Consider the following 21,876-nt stretch of genomic DNA (forward strand, 5'->3'; position numbering starts at 1 on the left):
GAGATGGAATGGGCCTGTGAGATGTAGCCCAACACAAGCATGGAGGAGAAGAGCCACATGCACCACAGGCAAGGCCTTGGGCAATATGAGACAGATTTGGTGTGCTGCTGAGGAGCTCACACACTTCTCAGCATATGAATAATTCTCCTTCTGTGCCTTGTGCTTTGAAAGTTTATTTTAAAAATACCTTCCCACATGGATTAAACAATTCATTTGTCTCCCAGCTGGTAGAGGTTTCCCCTGTGCTGGTGTATTTTGCTGTGCACTCAGCAGGGGACTTCCACCTGTCTCCACTACTTCTAAACACCTCCTTGGCAAGTAAGCAGTAAAGGAACCACTCTTGGATTTTAGCTGCCTATTTGGGGTTGGTTCTTTGGCATTTTATCTTCCTTTGAGAAATTAATTTTCTACTTCAAGACTGATGGTCTCCAGATGATTCTAGACATTGTGTTCCTGACCTTACCAACCACTTCCCCCTCACTCTGGCCATAAATGCCTGCAAAACCATGGTAAGAGTCATGGTCTGATGCTGGGCACCTGAAGAACACACAAGTCATGAATTCATGGATTGCTCAGTGGCATTTTCCAGCCTAGCTGGCCTCTCATCAATTTGAATCTTTTAGGATTCAATCAGAGCATTTCCAAAGGGTTAAAAGAAACCCTGCAGCACAAGAAATATCTGGTTAGCCTTTGTACACTGTTAGTTTGTTCTATTAGTTGCTAGTCTGACCAGAAGGTATGTTGTACAGCTAGTGGGGGGGATTCCCATTCTCTTATTGGTATAGTAAGTTTCTGTTGAAACCACACAGGCTGGAAAGTTTACAGATGCTGAAAGTTTACATGAGTTCCAGTATACAGGACGCAGCCATGGATGATATTTGCATTAAGGTTTCCTAGAAAACCTCAGGAGTTACCTGAGCTGCAAATGGAGGCTGGGAGAAATATCATGTGCATCAGACCTGTTCCTGCATTCAGCCCTAGACCTCTGTGTTTGCCCACTGCCAGAGGCAGGACGGACTTTTGGCTTAACCCAGTATAGTTGCTCTTGTCTTTCTGCTGTTTGGAGACAGTGTGGGTTTGAAGAACGAAGAGAGAAAGACAGCAAGCTGAGTCCTGGGTCAGTCCCTCTGATCTGTACCAGTCAGCTCAGAAACTCTGTGGTCCCCCATAAAGCTCAGATCTGCACTGACAGTGCAAAAAGAGCAGTTTCCTCTGCCAGATTAGTGCTCTGAGATCAGATGGCACTTATCATTGGGCACACAGCTCTTCAAAAAAGGTGGGGTTTGAGTGCTTGATATAAGGAGACTTCCTTAGTTTTGAGCTTATGTTGCAACAACAATCGAGGAAACTCTAATGAGTTTACTTTGTAAAGCAGAACAAATGTTACTGGTTTGGTCTATGAAAGCATCTTCTGTTTGCAGAGGGAGAAGGGGAGGTTTGGAGATGTCAAGCCTGTGGGAGCTCAGCTTGGATGAGCAATTTCCAGTAATGCATTTATACTGGTAAATGAGGTGGCTCATTCCAGTCCAGAATAATTCAGGCCTGAGTTACAAGGTTAGGAAAATGATTCTGTAATCTCTAAGTCATCAATGTAATTTCCCTGTGGTATTGCAGAGCTTCCTTGCTACCCAGGGAAGGATGGCTGAGTCAAAACCAGGGACATGGTCACATTTCTACTTGGCAAAAAATCATGTATCAACTGGGCAATACAAGCTGTTGCCCAGCAGTCTGAGGTCTTGATCCTGCAGACCCGTCCTGCAGACCCACCTACCTTCTCCAGCTTCTGCACTTCCATGCTTTTGTGAGATGGGAGCAGTTCACCAATTTAAAAACACAAGCTCCCTCACCCTCAAATATCACCTCTGCAGATTGTAATTACCCTGGTCAGACAGGGCACGTGGCAAATCCCGATCACCCAGCTCAGATCTGTGTACGTTTGAGTGTCCTCAGTGACCCAAAGTTGTGCATCAGGGTAGCTCATTGTTTCATTGTAAATGTTGTCCCAATTCATGAGGCCATTTCTTGTACCTCTGGCTCTCCAAAGGACCAACAGAGTGATGAGCTTTGGACCACTGAGTTGCTTTAACAGTCCAAATAAAAACAAAGGTTAGGACCTCATTCGTATGAAGCGAATCCAGCTCTAGTTACCATGACACCATGACAATCAACTTGTTTACTGCTTCAAGGTACAGTCTAAACATTCTTGGCATGTCATTTGCATAGCAATATCCAGAATGCTTTGTGTCACTCTACTGTATTCGAGCTCTGCAAACGCATTGAAAGGTTTCTTTACACATATGCTTAATTAAAGAAGAAGAAAGGAAGAGAAAGGAGAAGAGAGCTTCACTTTTGATAGCATGTTTAATACAAAGTGTAACCTGAACTGTGTGCAAAATTAAACACAAGAGCTGGATATATGTCCCTCATACGTTCTGTGGAAACGGGGAGGGGGCTAATTATCGAACAGAGAGTGGAAAGCAACCTAAGAAAATCTAAGGCTCATTCTGACAGAGTATTTAAGCGTGTGCTTAACTTGAAACAGGTGATTGACTGAAATACAGGAATGGAAAATAAAAAGACATGGAGAATTGAGCAAAGATAGGCTAGTAGAAGGAGAGAGAATAGTCACGAGGGGAATTCAGCTGGGCTGTGTGAGCTGGCAGCACTGCAGAAGGGCCAGGATGGGTGCGCAGGGTGAAAGCAGTGCTGGCTGGAAGGACCTGGTGGGTTGGAGGGTGCATGTAGACCTGCACTGGGACGCTGTGTACAGGGATGACAGTGTGGTGGTGAGTGATGCATCCAGGTATCAGCTGGTATAAATTGATATGGGTCCTCTGCACTGCATGGAGCTCTGTTTGCTCACCATAGCTGGCTAGCTGAGTGTTGTCTTCAACAGCTGTGCAGGTAGGGCTGGGAGTGAAACACAGCCCCAGAAGCCCTGTGGAAGGATGGGGCCTGGGGAGCAGACAGAAACTGGAGGAAGGATTGTGAATGATGGGAGTAAATGGCTGAGAGCATACAAAGCCAGAGCTGGGGTCATCTAGGGAGGTGGGGATGTCATCAGTCAGTGCAAGGGGTGCTGGAAGCCCTGGAGATGTGCTAAGCAGATGTGCAGGAGCAGAGCAGGCTTTTGGGATGTCAAAGCAGCTAGGATCTGAGTTAGGAGAGATTAAATCACTTCTGAATGGGGCCAGGGTAGGACTCAGACAGACCACAGACACCATCAGGACCATTTATCTGCAGCCACAGGCACCTAGGTAGAAGGCATGAGGTCCAGAAGGTTTGACAACAGCAACTCCCCAGCTGCCTTGTCTCCACTTCATGCCCATAGCACAGCTAGGCTGGGGACTCCTTGTGCTTGAGGGAGCATCATGATGCCCAGGAACTAAGGACAGGAGTTTTCCATGTCATCAACTTTCACTTACCTACCCCCTAGTACAGTGTGGTGTCCTCTGACCTCGGCACTTAAGTAAATGCAGATTTGCCATGGTAATATGGAAGACAAATATCTTCTGTGGATTCTGTGAACCTCTGAGATCCCAGCTGACTTTGCAGTAAGGCATGTTAACAACTCTGTGTCTGCTATAATAAATGATTCTGCAATCCCATATACTGCTCATAGCTGAGACCACGAGAGCAGACTCAGGAGACAGTTCATAACAGATGCGGACAGCTTGCTCAGCAGGACAGCCTTTGGAGGTCAGACATCTCTGTGGCTACTTGCAGGCTCTAACATTACATCCAGATCAGCATACATCAAATCATGCCAAGCATGAGCTGGAAAGCCACATATCTAATGTAGGATTATTTTTCTTTTTCAGCTTTAAGTAGTGAGAAAGCTCTCAGTTAAAGAATTTCTGTGTGTGTCCTGCCTTAGGACTTAGCACAGTCATCAGAACGTTTTTGGCACTAACATCTGAAACAATAAATAGCACAAATCCTCTAAGCAGATGTGCGCAAAACACTGATCCACTACATGTGAGGGGGTCTGTTGCCTTGTCTCCCTCCTAGCCAAGCAGAGAAATGTGCAAACCATAGAAGAATTACAGCTAAGGTAAGATTTAAACATGGCCAGTGTGCTGTGATGTGATAGCACATTATCAACTAAACAAACAAAAAAATAACTGAAAACAGACTTTAATTAATAGACTTATAAAAGACAAAAAAAAAAGGTGTCTTACAAATTCAGTTGTCCCAAGCCAAATTTATAGCATAATTATTTTAGCTGATAAACTAAACAAGTAAAAACCAGTGGCTGACAATTAGAGTGAAATATTTATCTAGTGAGATATCTATCCTCTTAGATGCTGCCCACAGTTTTTTACAGGGCTATTCAGATTTGTCGCTGGAAAAACTCACTTGCCCATGTAACACTCATAATAAGCCTTGCTGGCTTTTCAAGTACTGAGAATTGAATACCTGCAGGCACCAGCACAGAATCCAATCTGAATATTGCTCTGTAGTGAAGCAGCATGATCAGATGATGAGCTGCATCCCCCTTCAAGCCAGGCAGTCTTTTGTGAACTTGGAGCAGAGCAAGTCAGCAAAATGACAGAGTTGATTGCTTCAGCACAATCTCAGAACAAGTCTGGGACACCCTTCCCAGCTCAGACGTGTACTCATCATCTTCTGCATCCTCGCCATCCTATTTGTCACCTCTATTACCAACCATTGCAGGTGGGGAGCCCTTCTGACATTCTACCTTCCTCTGTACAGTTGTCAAGATGTGGCCACCAGTAAAGAGACAGTGCTGATCTGAAAGAGTCTTGTCCGGCGTGTAGGTCAGTGAGCAGACTGAATGAGACAGCTCCTAGGTACATATTTCTGCCACTCTTCAGGTCACAATCTCTCTGCCTAATTCAGTCCCTGTACCTTCCTTGCACCACCTGACTGGCGGAGATTTTTTTTCTCCCAAGAGTTACTGATTCCAGTGGATTTCCTCTGGGTTTATACCATGCGAAATACAAAACGAATATGACTTTTTAAAAAACTCAAACAATACACAAACATACATTTTACCATACTGTGCTCTCTGCCTAATTCTTCTGCCATGCTCACTGCAAACCACCCAAGCACCCCTCTGCACATCTTGCAGGTCTGTATGGATCATCTGGTATTCTTTGGTATTTACCCAGGCATTGACTGGGAAGGGGCTTCTTAAAAAAAGCAAGTGTGAGCCAAGACACTGCACAGTTTTGTAGCCTACCTGGGCCAGGATCAGTCAAATAGAAGCAGTTAGTCCTCCGCACAGGATACTTAAATCTTTTAAAATCAAGCTATGTCCAGATATATTTGCACCAAGAGTCACTGCTACCATGTGTTCTCTCCAGTAATCTGACTGTATCTGTCCACTCCTCTTGTGCTTCAGGTGTAAAATTTTCTGTCCAGAACCATTTCATGTGCCTAATGCTATTTTGGATGTGTTAGAATGTCTGTGACATCCTGCCTAGACTGGCAGAAAGGACCTACAGCAGAACCATATTTTTCTGGAGCAGTCACTGGAGGCCAATTCAGGCCATATACTCCCACCCAACACCTAAAATATCAGCATACACCTACCTATGTTTAAGCATGGGAGCCATTCTTCATCTGCTGCAAAGTTTCTAAAATAATTAATTCATAGTCTGTGACTGATGCTAATAATTTTAATAATTGGAAAGCTGAGGCTGAAGAAGAGAAAAGACATGTCTGACTGGATAGGCTGTCTCCAAGGCACGTTTTGGGTCTATCCTGAAATTCTTTTGATCTGCTTTTCCAATTTGGTCTATAAGTACTGGGTAATAAATATATGATGAAAGGCAACTCTTTTCCGTGTGTCCTTCATTGGAAACAAGCCTAACAGAAAATGTCAACAGGGAAAAGGGAAATTTGAGGAAGTTGCAGCAGAATGAGAAAGGAAATATAGCAAAATTAAGAATGAAGGGATTTTTTCCTGTTTGTCATCATTGCTACTACTTCTTTTAGGTTTGTGGGTTTTTTTGGTTGGTTGGTTGGTTGGTTTGGTTAGCTGGTTGGTGGTGGGGGGATGCGTTCTTTTGTTGTTTTTGTTTCAGTTTGGCTTTTTCTGTTTGTTTGGTTTGTGGTTTTGTTTGGTTGGGTTTGCTTTTTTTCAAATATTTATGTATACTAGCATATATATATATATATATAACATAGTATAATATAGGGTACTTCCAGAGTAGTTAGCTGTCCAGCACCAGGCAGTCACTCCTGTTTAGCTACAGCCACATTAAGCAACAGGCCCAGCCATTTGCTGTCATTATCAGTGTCAGTATCCTAGGAGATCTCCTGATCTTGCATAATTACATCCTGATAAATGAGTACTTTGTGTTCATAGCAAAACCACTTTCAAAATTAATGTAACTGAGAGTTAGCTACTGTTGATGTACCTGTCTACAAATCATTAGGAATATCATCTAACAACATTTTATTTAGGGCCTTTAGTTAACACCCACCTAGATTTTAAAATAATCACATTCACAGACAAAATAATGTCATCATTACAGAATCGAATTTCATAGCCTCTTTCGGGAACATAAGGATTAAAAATGAAGCCTTGTTATCCAAGTAAATTTGTAGGTAAGATTCATTCCAAGTAAACAAGAGTGAAAGAAACACCCAGCTATATCTGATGTAATGCTTTTTCAGAGCAGAAACAGTTTGTTTACTCCAAACACTATTCCAGATCCATGGGGCCAGTACAGAGTTGACACTGTGTAAATACATTAGCTGCAGATAAACTGAATTATGAGTTGTTGATCTTATGAAAGAGCAACTACCCTTAAAATACCAATACATGCTTTCAACTCTAAATCTATTTGATGCAGCCTTTGTGTAGAATGAAGTGAGACCGAGAGATGAAAATCCAAATCACATAAATATAAAAGCCAGATAATGCAAATTAATATTACAATAACAGTAAATACACAGGTATTCAGTGTTGAAAAGCTTCTTCATTCCAAACTTTTTTTTTTCCAGATATTTTTAATTTATCATGTTCACATTTTGTGCCTGGACTGGTGAAGGGAGAGTGGCTGCATATGTGATGGATGAGGTTTGGGACACCCACGCTCAGCAATGCCAACGGGTGGAAAGGAGAGCCCCAAACACCAGCATCATCCCCTGTCCTTCCCCTGCCAGGACAGACACCTTTGCAGTGGGACGCAGTTTTTAAAGCCTCAATAGCATCCAAAGAGTCTCCTCTCTTCATGCTAGGGCAGGTATAGCTCAACTTCTAGATAGAAATATGGTCAAAATAATATATGCTGGAAAATATGCAAACTGTCTTTGTGGATTTTCAAATGTGGTTTCTGTTGCAATCAGGCAAGCCTGGGCATTTTAGATACTAAAATCCTTAAGTAACTTTCAGAAACCTGCTGTCAAAATGGCTAGAGATAGAAAGTTGAAAATTGGCGTTATGACATTCGCTTTAGCAGAGGTGCCCATGCTCTTCCCACAGCAAAATTACTTTAATTTGCCCAACCCCAGAGTCCTTGAAAATGACACTCTGAGCATTTGCTGTAATGATTTCTCACTAAATTAGAAAAATGCCCAACTAAGGAGGGATTATCTCTGCATGTGAATGTGGCATAATGACTGTCAAGTGCACTGAGAGCCCCACTGGGCTTTGCAAGGTACACAGGGTCTGCAGCAGAGGCCAGCACGTATCAGAGAATATTAATACTGTCTTGTTGGGGGCATCCATTGTGATACTCTACTGCTGTTCAGACACAATTATACCATACAGGGGAATTCTCTTTGGTACTTTGCATATATGAGGTACCTTTTAGGGCCAAGGATGAGTCCCAAATTGTTTGGCTGACAAACTCAGTCCATAAAGGACCCAGGCACATGTGTGCACACACTCTCTGTAATGTGTGTACAAGTGGGACAGCATCACTGCAAGAGTCTGCCTTGCAGCTCGCAATCCATGACCGCTGTGCCTACAGAGAGGATGTGTTGCTGAACTTGGGTCTGCACACCCAGAAAGTCCCCTAGCTGCCTCCCAAGGGTCCAGCAGCTCTAGTCCCAGAGGACAAAATGTGTTTGTCCCCAGGTGCCTACATGTTGCTGCCCAAGTTTCACGGCAAGCAAGGAGCTGGACGGGCAGTGCCACTGCCTCATCAGCCCTGTCACACAGGCGGAAAGACTTTCCCTGACTACCTCCACTCAGCCACAAACCAGAAGTGTGGAGAGACGCTTTATTTTTTTTTTTTTAAGGTCAGTGCTTGTGCCATGAAGGACCAGCGCAATGGTGGAAATGTGCTGTCAGACAAGGATGTCAAGAGTTTCCACATAACTGCCACAATAGCACAATAGCAGCACTCAAATGCCCAGTGCTGGTGTTCCTCACATCCCACTGCCAGCCAATTGGCTCAAACCTACACCACGGAAAAGGCACAAGGAGCACACACACACGCCTCTATGGACGCTCATCAACTTCAGTGCCAGGGCCCTATTAAAGAGAATGTCGGAGCCCTTGGTAAACCTGTGTTAGGCTGTTTCTGTCTCTATCTTGCAATGACTTTTCAAAACAAGTCTGGTAAATGCGGGCAGGAAGGGAGGTGAGGGCTGGAGAGGCTGCAGGACCCTGCTGACCCAATTAGGGTCCCCTGAGAGGTCTTTCCTGATGGAACTGGGCCACTGGGGAAGGAAGGACACATAGGGAACATCATGTAGCTAAGCACCATGTGAGACTGACTTTTGTAGCAAGGTCAGTATTTGATCCCTTATCTGCCAAGTCCATCTCCAACAGTCATAGGAAGAGGAGACAGGAGGATGCTGGCCACAGAGTGTCCTAACCACTAGCTTGCCGGGTCATCCCCTCTCAGCGGGGTGATGCGTAGAGTCAGAAAAGGAGGAAGCAGGGAGGGAGAAGCAAGATGTCTTTGGGTTACAGAAGGCAGTGGATGAAGGCAGCCTGCCAAGGAGAGGAGTAGCCCAAACATTTTGTCCATATGTCCCAAACTTGATGGTGCATCACCTGCTTAACATCTCCAAGCCCTTGCCACCTTCCAGCCAGGGGGAGCACAAATCAGGACAGTCACAGCAGGGCATGTGTACTGCCTTGTGCCTGTCCTGCACTGCCACATCTCCACAGTCCCCTACACCTCACTCTGTCCTGGGGTGTCCCAAGGTGTCCACAGTGCCTTGTGATCTGCAGGGCTGTGCTCTCTGCTCACCCGTGGGATGTTGCTGTAGGAGTCTCTATGTCTCCTGGCCTCACAGTAATACAAAATGCTGCGGGAACCTGGGAAGGGCAGAGCATGACACGTTTGTTTTATGGACAGGACTTGAGGCTGTCCCAGCAGTGGCAATTTTACCAGCTCTGCCTTCACCCTTAGTGCCGGGGGATCCCAAACCCACAGATCCCTACACGGAGCTCAGCCTGTGTGCAGAGGTGTATGGACCCTTTCCACGTGGATTTCCCGGGACGATCGACATCTCTGTTCCTGGCTCTTCCCGATGGTCTCGGTTGATTTGGACCTGCTCCGACAAGAAGAGCAGGTACTGTCCCGATGCGGGCAGAGACTGATGGCAGCCCAGCGACCAAAGCCCGTTCCCCAGACTGCAGGGCATGAAACCCACCGGGCCAGGCGGTTCAGCCCTGGGGCTCCGCGGGAAGATCCGGGGCACCGGCTGCGGGCGCAGGGACAGTCGCTGCAGACCACCGGAGAGCGCGGCCCCGTGACCCTGGGAGGAGCGGGGTTCCCCGCACAAAGGGCTTTTCCCTCAGCAAATGGAGCGGCAGCGAGAGCGCCGGGCCCCGGGAGTCCCGCATCGTCGGGATGCAGATGCCGGTCGGGCACTGCCGCCGTCTCCCCGCGTTTGGCACCCCCGGGGGCTGCGGGACCTGCCGGATGCTTTTCGGCCGGGGTTCTCCGTCGAGAAGCTGCGCGTAAAAATGGGCGCTCTGCTTCCCCGCGGCAAAGCGCTGCCGGGAGGCTGCGAGGCCGGAGCGGGGCTGGCCGACGCCGGCTGCGGCGCAGGGGGCAGCCTCAGCAGCCGAGTCCGTTCCTCCCCATAGCAACGGTGGGCACCTGGAGAGAGGAGCTAGCCGGGTCTTTGTATTCACCTATAGCCGTACGTATAGGTGAGTGCAAATGGTGTATCTCTCTCCCGTAGACTTGAGAATGTGAAGGGAGTGGTAATGGGAAGGGAAAGGTGTTCAGCTAAGCCCAACTCCAGCCCGACCTACAGGTCCGTGGAGAGGCCGGAGAGAGCCCCCGAGACAGGGGGCAGGGCCCCCCCGCACCCTGTACCTTCAGCGAAGCCCGGCGAAAGGAGGAGCCCTCACCATCCGCGTTCGCCGGGGCAGGGGAGTCCCGGTCCTGATGCCGGCTACGGCGGAGAGGGATGGAGGGAGACTGTGGTCCCGGCGCACACCCGCGGACACCGAGCGGCTGCTTTCTACGTGAAGGGAAACAAATAAACCAGCAACGAGCTTTTATTTTTATCATCATCGTCATTATTATCATCGCCATTTCTCTGCACATAAATAAATAAATAAATATCTCCCGCGGGGGTTGAGGGAGGAGGACGGAACGATACAGCCACAGCTGCGCGCCCGGCTGCGACGAAGTCAAAACCAAACCTGAACAATTTTGGAAAGACAATAAAAAAGTTATATAGATATAATAACCCAAACAGTCCCCGACCCTCCCATCCGCCCGCTTACGGGCACTACTGAGTAACCGGAGGGAGCCCCGGGACAGCAATCCCTCCAAGGCGGTCTGCACCGCCCGTCGCCGCGCAGCATCCGCGCCTGGCTCGGTGCGCCGGGAGGTCTGTGAGGAGCCTCCCGGGTCCGCGGCTGAGCCTGCGGGGCGACAACTGAGACAGCACTACTGGGGACGCCTCGGATGCTAGGGAGCTGTTTATTTACAACAGGGCGCACGGACACCCACCCCCATGGGCTGGGGATCTAGAAAGGTGAGAAAATCCTTCATAAAATACACAGATTATACAAAACGGTATAAAATCCTTCGGTTGCATGTCAGCACCACAGCAGACCGAACACCTCCTCCTGCTTTCACCACAGTTCTTGGGAGGGCAGAGTGCGTGTGCGGAGGGCTAGGGGGTGACTGCGAGGCCTCTGTCGTCCTTCCCCGAGGAGGACGGAGACATGCGCAAGTCCTCGTCATCTTCCGAGCATTTCGTGGTGGAAAGGGACGAGCATTTACAGCTGTGGCCGGCCCCCCCGCCCCGGTGGGAGCTACTTTTGCCTTCTTTCTTGTGCTTGACCCGTCGGTTCTGGAACCAGATCTTCACCTGCTTCTCGGAGAGGTTCAGGTAGGTGGCGATCTCGATTCGCCGCAGCCGGGAGAGGTACATGTTGGAGGCGAACTCCCTCTCCAGCTCCAGGAGCTGCGTGCTGGTGAAGGCGGTGCGCATCCTCTTGCTGCTGGGCAGCTGGCTGGACGTGCTGTCTGTGAAGCGGAGCGCACTGTCAGGACCTGCGGGCCCGCCGCCCACCCCGCAACGCCGAGCACCCACCGGTCCTCGCTTAGCTCCCCCGCCGCCCGCTCTGCGGGACCGCAACCCTCCACCCCCGGGGGAACGGTGAACTGGCAAGCGGCTGCCGGCCCGGGGTGCGAGGTCACGGGCTTTCGGGACCGCCTCCGCCCGTTCCCACCGCCTGGGTCGGAGTCTCGGCGGGCAGCAGCGGGACTTCCCCTGAGCATCCCCCGGGGCACCGGTAGAGAGAGGTGCCAGGATTCCTCATCCAGCGTGGGGGCGCAGGGCAGGGACCCCCCGCCCCACGTGCCTTCGGCAGGGTCCTGTCCCTCCCGGAGACTACCATCACGTCCCCACAGCGGCCGCCTTTAGCATGCAGGCGTGCAGACCCTCCCCAGGCATGCCCCCCTTACCCACGGAGATGCAGTGGAACTGCCGGGGGTCTGGCAGCGGGTAGGCGCCCTGGTAGAGTGCCGGTGCGTGCCCGACGCTGACGGTGGAGACGGAATGCTGCTGGCGGGCCAGGGGCGAGTGGCAGTACTGGGAGCCGAAGGGGGGGAAGGAAGCCTTGATGAGGGGGATGGCGGGCGGCGGCGGGTGCAGCTGGGAGGCGGTGACACAGAGCGGGCAAACGCAGAGCAGCCCGGCCTTGCGAGCGTGGCAGGCGCCGGCCGACAGCCCGGGCAGCGGGTGCGAGGGGTGCACGGCGTAAGGGAAGAGCGGCGGCGGGGGGCTGCCCTCGCCCTTCTTCTCGCCCCCCTCCCGCAGCACCAGCGAGTCCACCAGGAAGGAGCGCGGCATGGCCCCGCGCAGCGCCCGCGCAGCGCCCGCGCAGCGCCGCTGGCCAGCCCGAGTGGTGCTGAACGGCGCCCGCCCGCCCGCTTTAAATAGCGCCCGCGCCATGTGATGGCGGCGCCGGGGCGCTCAATAGGCTTTCTGTGCCTCTTCTCTTGGCATGCACGCCGCACGCTCCCTCATTATTTCCCTTGTTAACTAAATGAACTGCATAATGTACTCTATTCTTGTCGACCCCACCCACGCCGTAGCAGGCGGCCTCTCCCCTCCTCTCCCTTTGGCGGGGTTATTTTCTCATTCTCTCGCGATTTAATATTCTTTTCTTTCTCTTTATCGCTCTCCTTCTCTTTCAGCCCTGCTTTCAGCCCGCTCCCCCTTGTTTATTTTGCCGGCTGCAGCCGCGGTCTCTGTCGGCGCCAGCTTCCCCTGGCAGCCTCCCGGCACCTTTCCCACCTGTGGCACTAGGTCGGCCCCCAAGAACCACCGGCCTCTCTCTCTCCCTTCGCCGCCGGGCTGCTTCGTCCTGGTTACCCTGTCCGCTGCCATCCCCAGCTCCGTGTCTTTGTTCCCAGCCCGGTGCCAGGACCCGCTGCTTATCGCTGCCGCCGCCGTCGGGCGAGACCCCCGGCCACCGAGATGTGCCGGCCGGTGCTCTACTGGCCGGCACATTCGCCCGGCCTCGGCGGGCGTGGGTGACTGCGTACGGATAACCGCCACAGAAAGCCACAAGCAGCGCGGGTGTGCTGGTGCGAGTAGAGAAACCCCGACACGCAAATACCGCTCTGTGTCGGCGGCACCCATGGCGAGCGCCTCAGCGGCGGGAGAAGAGGTGCTCGGCACACTCCGTGTGTCTTTATACCTGTTCCCTCTGCCCGGTTTTAGCGGTAACACCCGCCGTCGAGCTCCACGTACGGCAGCCCTGGCCCCGGCCCCGCACCGGCCGCGCCCCGGACCGCCGCGCCGCGCATAAGTGTTCCTGAAGCTGTGGGGACCGACAGTGAAATGTGTTATTTCTCCCGTAGGATGAGAATTAGCGTAAACACACCGGCGGTGTCTGGATTTGTTAGCACAGCGGTCTGCAAAACTTCCAGCGGGGTCTAAAGCTAATTTCTGCGCGTTCATCAGAGCTAACGCGCACTGGCGCGGCGGCACGGCGTCCGCCCAGGAGATCTCGGCGTTGGGTTCCCTGGAGCTTTTTGATTTTGCAGGTGAATAAGAAATGCTAACAAATAAGAAAAAAGAAATAATTGGGATACGTTTTCCTCCCTGCTCTTCCCGTTTAATATACGGGAAAGAAAAATACAAACGCACCTGCCGACACCCGTCAAAATGTGGAGATATTTCTCTCTACAGCAAATCGCCTCGAAAACAGATGGACTTTTCCAAATGAAGAGAAGGAAAAGCCTTGGAATCAGTGTAATCCCGCGTCTCTGGCTTGTGCAGAGGCTGTTCTTTCCTGCAGTCGTATTTCTTACTGAAATCTATGGAAGTTTTGCCGAGAGATTGTTGATGCCCGAGCCTAGAATTATACGTATGTGCACGAATAAATAGTGAAAAAAACAGAACGAAGAAAAACGAATGCTAGTAAAAACTCAGTCCCGCAATGATTTAGAAAGGATTTCCAAGTGCCCTTTTCCTGAAAGCGTTAACGTGGTTTGGTGGGGTTTTTTGTTTTCTTTTTAGGAACTGGTAATTTAAAGCATTTTCCCCTGAGCTGGTGCCCGGGAAGGGGCATCTCTCCCCGCTGAGAAGTGGCCAGCCACCCAGGCGGGGGGGGATTCAGCCTCAGCCTGAGAGATTCCCGCTGCCCAGGGGCTAAACCCCAGGACTCCGAGCCGCAGGGAGGCAAAGGGTTAACAGCTCCTGAATGCACACCAAGCCCAAAGCTACTGGGAAAGAATATCCCAAAAAATAACCAGTTTTTTTTTCCAGCCGCTGGACCTTATTGAATGTCATTGAAGAAAGTTTTGAATGCCAGATAAAGAGAGGCGAATTAAAGTGTGTGACAGCAGAGGATAAGCAAACACAAAGAGAACTCTGTCACACTTTGGGCAAAATCCGTGGGCTTTTTACCAAGCCTCTTCGCTATGATTGAATTAAGTAATAGGAAAACATTTTCTTTCAGTTTAGAGCCATTAGACAAAAACTTCAAAGCGAATAACACTTTTTAATGTGCAGCCCAACAATGGAATCTGTTTTGTGCTGAAATGTTTAAATGGTTTGTTGTGCAACTGTAGGCTGAAATAACCCAGACCGCAGCAAAATAGCATCCTTCAGGAGGTTTTATGAGCGCTTGAAACTAGCACAGACCTTTAATCCCAGCCCTTTAAACTGGCCTCCCCTGTCTTTTTCGCCATTTTTTTTTTCTTAGGGGAAATTCGCTTCCTCTGTTTGCGATCTCGAAGCGATGGCCGCTTAACGAAAACGGCACCGGGCGCGGGGGAAAGACAGCCGCCGAGGGGGTACGGGACACAGGGGGCTCGGGGGTACTCGGGGGGCACAGGAGAGCCCTCCCAGGGACAGTGGGAGGGCCCCGCCAGGACCTGCCTTTGCCCGCTCCGCCTCACGCCGCCGGGCTGCCCCGGGCCCGCGGGGGGTCGTGCCGGGACAGGGTCCCCGCTGCCACTGCGAAGTGCGGGCTCTTGGGCTCCGGAGGGAGAGAAATGCTGGGTGGGAAATGCTACCCCCGCGCCCGGGTCCCCTGCACGCTCTGTCACAGCTCCCGGAAAAGTGAGTAGGGAGAGGGAAGTATTAAGGTGCGCATCAGCTGTGGGGGGGCCCTCAGTAAAGGGAGGGTCAGGTATCGTTGCGGGGATGAAGGAAAGGGCAAAAGTGTTAGCACTGACCGAGCTCTTGGGGGCTGGGGGCCCTCTATCACCACTGCCTGCGAGGGGCAAAGGTGTCACACTGCCACTGCCTGGGGACAGCTGCATGGATATTGGCTGATGGAGCTCCCCCATCATTTTGAGGGACCAGCCATTGCCTTTTATGACGAGGTCCTCGCTCTCCGGGGTAGTTTCCATTAATATCTGGGGGTGGGAGGTGACACACACCATAAGTCCTTGAGGAAAGCATGGAGAGGTGCAGTAGTTCAGGGGCAGGGCAAGGTGACAATGGGATCCTGCTGGAGTGGGACGGAATCACTATTTCCAAGGAGAACATGTCCTCAGTAGCTGAGAAGAGCCCATAATTTGTGGGTAACTATAATATTCTTCAGCCTAGCCCAATAAATTGTTTTCTGGTGGCAAATAGCAAAATGTAAATCAAAGCCATTACTGAACCACAAGGCACACACCATGTGGTGGATTGCCCAAAGAATGTGCCTTTTTACATTGGATAAGCACACCCAGGAGCAAGCCCATAAGGCACCTGTGTACCCCTGTAATTAACTTGTCCACAGAATGAATCCAAGTTTACTTGAGTAACCAGAAACATATTTTAAAAAAATCACTGCTTTGTCAGCAAAATTGATTTTTGTGGCTGCTGTACTTTTCTCATTGGTCTCTTGCTTCATTGAATGAGACTAACAGCATGAACAGATACCCAAAACTTGTTATTTTTGGCTCCACACTCAAACCGTACGCTGTACAGAATGAGTGTTTCCTCATGTGCTTATCTTGCACACTGACACAACAGTGCCTGCCTGACAACTTGGTTTTGCAGTGTTTATTTCTACAGCATCTCAGAGGAGAGGTAGAGAAAGCTCCTTTCTGCTGATGGACCACCCAAGCAAAGTGATGAGGGCTGGTACCTATCTGGGACCAGCAGAACATGGTGCTTGTGGTGTGCTTGTGTCACTCTGTATTTATGTGAAGCTTGGTGTCTGAAAACTGCAGTGTATATTTTTTGCACCGACTTGGGTCAGATGTTGGAAGTGTCTGGCACCCTCAAAGCCAGGGCTCAGGGAAGGGAAGCAGTCAGAGAGACAGTGAGAACAACACAGGTATTGACTATCTGCAGAAAAAAACCCCAACCAACCAGCAACAACAACAACCACCAAAAAACCACAACACACCACTTTTTATCATTTTTTCAGTGATCTGCTTTGCACTGTCTGTGAATACAGTCAGAGAAGCAAAAATAAAACCCAGTCCAACACAGGCCACATCATATCAGACCAGAAGCCCATCTACAGCCATAACTTCCCTGAAGCAGTGACTGTAATGGAAATCTGAGGAAGTCTATGGGAAAAGGACAAAGGCAGGGTAAGCCTTCACTGGCTTACTCCTGGCCTCCAGTGATCCATAATGCAAAAGCTTCCAGAAACATCGGCTATATGCTTGTGCTTAATTCCAGTTCTTCCAAAATAAGGGCAAAACCACAGCTTTCTTTGTCATGAAGTTGCCGTATTTTTTCCTTAAGCTCTAGTCTCATCTATCAATTCCTTTCAAATTTATCATTGTATAAATCTGATAACCTGCCAGCAAAGGCCTTCATCATGAAGCCCTGATACATTTCTGTCATGGTTCATCTAATTTCCACCACAAGCTATCAAGGCAATAACTCATCTATGCCTGTAAAACCTGTGCCACAGAAAGACCAAATCAAAGCTGCTGGTTTCCAGGGCCTGTATTCTTTTCCTTTGATGATTTTCAACAGCAGATATCTAGGGTAGAGATTCGCCTTTTAGCTTTTCTTCAGGCCCATTGCTTGCTAACAGAGCGGGTCTATAAGTGAATCCTGTAATCTCCTTCCAAGAAGACAGTTTGCTGCTCTGTTTCCCCTCTCTGATTTGTCCTTCCACTCAGGAGGGGGAGGTCAAAGAAGTAGTTGGACAGAAATGCTGAAAAAGTAACTGAAAAAATAGGAACATGTAAAATACTCACACAATTGGAAATAGACTCTTGCTTTTATAGAGAGACCAAATTTCAGATTGGTAGTGACCTTGTAAGACAAAAGGACATACAGGATAGAGAAATTCTTGAGAGTAATGAAGATGAGGAACTGCAAAAAGGAGCTGGATACGGATTCTGCAAATCTCGTTAAATTATTAAATTGTTAGAGATATGGCCCTTCAACCTCAGAATCCACCCTGTTTCCCAGGCATTTTTCGTTGTCATTTTTTCATTTCCCCAAATTTTTCACCTTTAAGTATGCCAAGTCCTTTAAAAACTGAAAGTTTTTGAGGTTTTTAGTCTGCTCTTTGAGAACATCCAAGGGGAAATTCTGTCACCTCATATGGTAAGAGACTATATATCTGTTATTTCTATGAAGCCTTTGAACAGTTTTCTGCAGTCTGATAAACTTTGCAGGTTTTAATCACATTCATGTGACAAGTACTCAACAAACCATACTGATCTGTAGCATGTCTACTTCATGTTATGGATGCACTGGTTATAGTGCTGGCTTCTTATCCCCTGCCCAGTGGATTTGGAGGGTTCTGCAGTGATTGTGGTTATTGCTGAATGAGACATCTGGTTACTGCATTCTGTGATGGTAGAGAGACAAGGTCTGTGCATAAGTGTATTAGAGTCTCTGTTGAAGATCTTTCTTCAACTTCTCCTAAATGAAGTTGTACAGGAAGGTGGCAGGAAAAAACAGACTTTTCCTGAACCATTTAAAAAAGAATACCAAAGACCTGAAGAGATTTGGGTCAATAAAGACACTCAAGATCAAACTCTTTGCTTGGAAAAATATTAGGACTTCTTCTTCCCAGTTCCCCAACGCACAGAAGACATTTCCTAGAGGGTTTTGCAACACTGCTATACAGCCGCATGCAGAAACACACCATGAGAAGGAGCATGGCAAATGGGGCAGGGTGTTTTGCTTTGCATCAATGACCAGCAGGTTGTGCACGGCAAGTGACAGTGGTTGTGAGAAGGAAAGGAGACTTGCTTGCCTGCAGCAGGGTCTCCTTGCCATTGCTGGTGGCATTGAGACAGAAGCTGAAAGTTGCAGATGAGAACTGTGTAGCTTGATTCCTTCTTTGATGTTGACAAATGCGTGTTCCTCAAATGTTTATCACATGTGAATGTGAAATTATTATCTTAGATGTTTATTCAACTTGTGTAAAGCAGACACCACCCAGGCATGTTAATTGCTTTAACTTGCCAGTCCCAGCAGCAGACCGAGAAGAGGAACACTCTGAACTGAAAAAATTCTTTATTATTTTTATTACATTTTGAAGACTTCAAAAACCCTTTTGAATACAGTAGAGTATTCAGAACATATTAGGTTACATGCGTTTGTGTCTTCATATCTGGATATGAACTTGTGTACTATATTATTAAACAGATAAATCAATATATTAAGTGTATAGGATGGGAGTGTACAGCCAAATACAACCATACTGTAGCAATTTTATAGAAATTATTTCCTGAAAGTTGAACACAGTCATTTGTTGACCTCCGTATATTTGCATGGCAATCTTCCAGTACACAGCAGAATATTTTTTAGAGACACAAAGAAAGCATTAGTTAACAAAACCATCAATATGGATATCCAAGTCAGTGTATGACAAATATATGTGATGTCACGGCACCTTTTGTGTATTTCAAATGCAAGTAAAGCCTATGAACCTCATTCTTCCTCTTCCTTGTTTTTGTAAGTATACTGACCCTACACATAAAAGTTTGGATTTGTAGTTGTTATAGTCTGTCCTTGGCTAGTAACAGACCTGGGAAGTTTCCTACTTGAAATGTGAACTTCACAAATCTGACTGATTTGTGCTTCATGCCTTTTTGCTGTTAGATATTCATCTTCCACATTTGGAGGGTGGTGACAAAGGCTTGTCCTCTCTTGTCCTGTGGTCCTGTGTACCTGGTGTGCGGAATCACAGCTGAGCTACTGCTGGGGATGTGCACAAGCAAGGAGACCCAAAGTTTCTCTTGAAGCAGATAATTTCTTGGCTTTCATCTAATGGCACAGTCTCTTCCAACATGGGCTAAGGTGGTTCCCTCCATCATGCTTCAGAGATACTGTTGGTCACATGATTCTAAGCAGAGCTGTCTTATGTTTTGGGAAGGTAACCCAAAGGTCTGTGTTCTGATAGCTTTATGAAAAAGAATATCCCATGTTATGGGCCTTATGCTCATGGACTTCTGGAGTCCCAAAAAGCTTGTCAGACCTTTGAACTTTAACTCCTGCAGTTTGTGTGAAATACTCACCTATGAAAGGACACATTTGTGACAGTATAAATGCTTATTGGCAGCCATTCAGAATATTCTTTATCCCCTGTAAGAAATGAAATAATCTTAGTCAAACTTCATTTTCCATATAGTTTTACTGTGGGTACATGAACTCTTCTCAGTATGTTACCTTCCACTGTACCTACTACAGACATATAGGGAATGTGCTGTTTTAAGAGGAGAGAGTCTACGAAAGAGCCGATCACCCTTGGTTTCCTTTGTAGTCAGTGAGGAGAAACAGGTACTTGAAGGGAGGGATTTGTCTGACTTATTTCATAAATCATTAAAATGAAATAAATCCCATGAGAAATGCCTGTCTGGTGCTACAGAGAATCCCTAAACGCTGAACCCAAATGTGTGTGTCCAGGTGAAGCTCACTCATGCTGTCTCTCTGTACTGCTCTGTCTCAGCTGTTGCCTTTTCTCACGAATGGAGGCTGCAGCTCTTCAGAGCATGGACTCTCCAGAAGCCATGGAGCTGCATAGTGTAGTAGCCAGGAGCAGGCTCTGTGGATCCACTCTACTCCATGGCTTCTCCCATTTTCGACTTCTACGTTTGAATCATTGCTCTTCTGATACCTTTGGCAGCTTGCATAGGTGAGGTCAGAGTCTTTAACTCCACTCCTGTCCTAGAGTATGGAAACTAATTAGAACCCTGTGTGTTAAAAAACATGTCCTCGGAGACTGAAGTGATCCATTAGATTTTAGTCAGCCATTCCTCTTTACTCCGTATTTTCTAACTTTTCCCTCCAGTTTTCCAACTTCACACCTTCTTTGGATGCTCTCCTTACTTTCCCTCCTCTTCTTCAGAGTGTCTATCATTTTCTCCATCATCATCTTCACTTGTTGTCTTTGTTTTCTTGTCTTCAGCCAGGTCACTATCTCAGCAAATGGAGCAATTCTTCTAATAGCTTTTCATCCAGAAGTGTGAAAGAAGAGGTTTGAGTCTCGATGAATGAAGTCTTCCAGTTTTCTCCACCAAAAGATCAATCCAGGAGGGAAGACAAGCAGAATCGATAGCCTCTTCTCCAAATTTTTCACATTACACAGACACAGGGCTAGGGAAAAAAAAAAAAAGCCATAAAAGGACAGCATTTTGTCTGCCACAGATTAGGAGACTACTGTGTTGGTCACAGGCACATAAAGTGAAATTATAACTTAATCTTGCCTAAAGAACAGGCTGGGGGAAAGTCAGTGTTGCAATCAAGTAAGATGAGGAGAGAAATTTCAGAAACTTCTACAGATGTCAGGAGATCAATTGTGCCCAGAGATGAATAAATACTTAGACCAAATCTTCTGCACCAATTGAAAAAAACAGCAATTGCATAAACCATTCCTTTTGCTTCTTGAGAGATTTGAAACAAACTTCTACTTGTCCTCTTTTTTTTTTTTTTTCCCCATGACCAACCTTAGATCAAATATTGAAATAATTTCCTTCATGGTTAAAAACAGCTGGAAAGGAATTGGAAGTGAGAAGGTTATCAGAATCCTCCAGAGCCAGGATGGCTTTTGGTGTGTTCATTGACACACTTAATGTACACAGAACAGCACCTAGGAGATCTTCTTTGCTAAGTAGTATCCTGGTCAGGTTGCTTAAGGATAAGGGACTCTCTGCAGGCAGAACATCCTTGTTATGGCAGAGTCTGGAGGGTGAAACTATGGCAACTACATGTCCTCCATCTGGTTTGTCACTAAAATAGCCACAGATTTGGCTTGACCAAACGGAGAAAGCAGGGTCACATAAAAGGGCTTAAACATCCTGGTGAATGCTCACCAGTATTGTCACCACACAGACACCTTTCCCCAGCCACCCCTGGGCCTGGCAGGAGGAGTGCAGTGCAGACCCCTCTCTGCAGCCCTTCTACTACCTGTGAAGACTCTTCAGTAGTGGCAAAGGCAGAGCAAGGGAAAGTGGCATAAACCTCCTACTTGCATTTTCAGTTTTACTCCCTTTAACAAACGAGATGTCCTATAGCAAAAAAAAAAAAAAAAGAGACTGGAGTGTGTCTGCTATGAACTTCTATCTCATTTGTCTGAGGAACACTCTCTGTCTTTCATTTCATCAAATCCCTTCCTTTCCAGCAGTATCATCAGCCTCACATCAGGAACAGTCCTCCTTCCTTTAGAAGGGATGGGAGTTTTTTACCACTGATGATCTCAAAACTGTGTTCTCCTATCTGGACTGATACAATGAGGGAAGGCTCCTGAGCCCAATTTGCTTTGCTATTATGAGCAGGATCCCACAGCATCTCTCAGTATAGGTAGCATCTTGCTCTTAAGCAAAGGCAGTGGCACTTTGGAGGAGGCCGTGACCAGTCTGGATATCGCTGGGCTTCTCTCTCCGATACTACAATCATTTTGGTACATGTAGCTAACAAGTCTTGGCCTTACCATCATCCTCATCATGAAGCCATAGCACACTCTCTTTCTATGCCCAAGGTATTTTCCTCGGCTGATCTGTTTTGGGGTACCACCTTCTTCATCAACTGGTCCATCAG

At 47.9% G+C, this 21,876-nt stretch overlaps 1 protein-coding gene across 1 annotated transcript; it reads right to left on the minus strand.

Annotated features, from left to right (window-relative positions):
* Positions 1 to 11,073: 11,073 nt before the first annotated feature.
* Positions 11,074 to 12,258, minus strand: GSX1 (GS homeobox 1). Its single transcript, XM_065658313.1, has 2 exons — positions 11,871 to 12,258; positions 11,074 to 11,429 (listed from the first exon to the last, which is right to left on the minus strand). Exons 1-2 carry the CDS (start codon positions 12,256 to 12,258, stop codon positions 11,074 to 11,076), a joined length of 744 nt encoding a protein of 247 aa, XP_065514385.1.
* Between the last annotated feature and the right edge of the window lie 9,618 nt (positions 12,259 to 21,876).

Source organism: Caloenas nicobarica, chromosome 1 (genome assembly GCF_036013445.1).
Source record: "Caloenas nicobarica isolate bCalNic1 chromosome 1, bCalNic1.hap1, whole genome shotgun sequence".
Classification (NCBI taxonomy): Eukaryota; Metazoa; Chordata; class Aves; order Columbiformes; family Columbidae; genus Caloenas; species Caloenas nicobarica.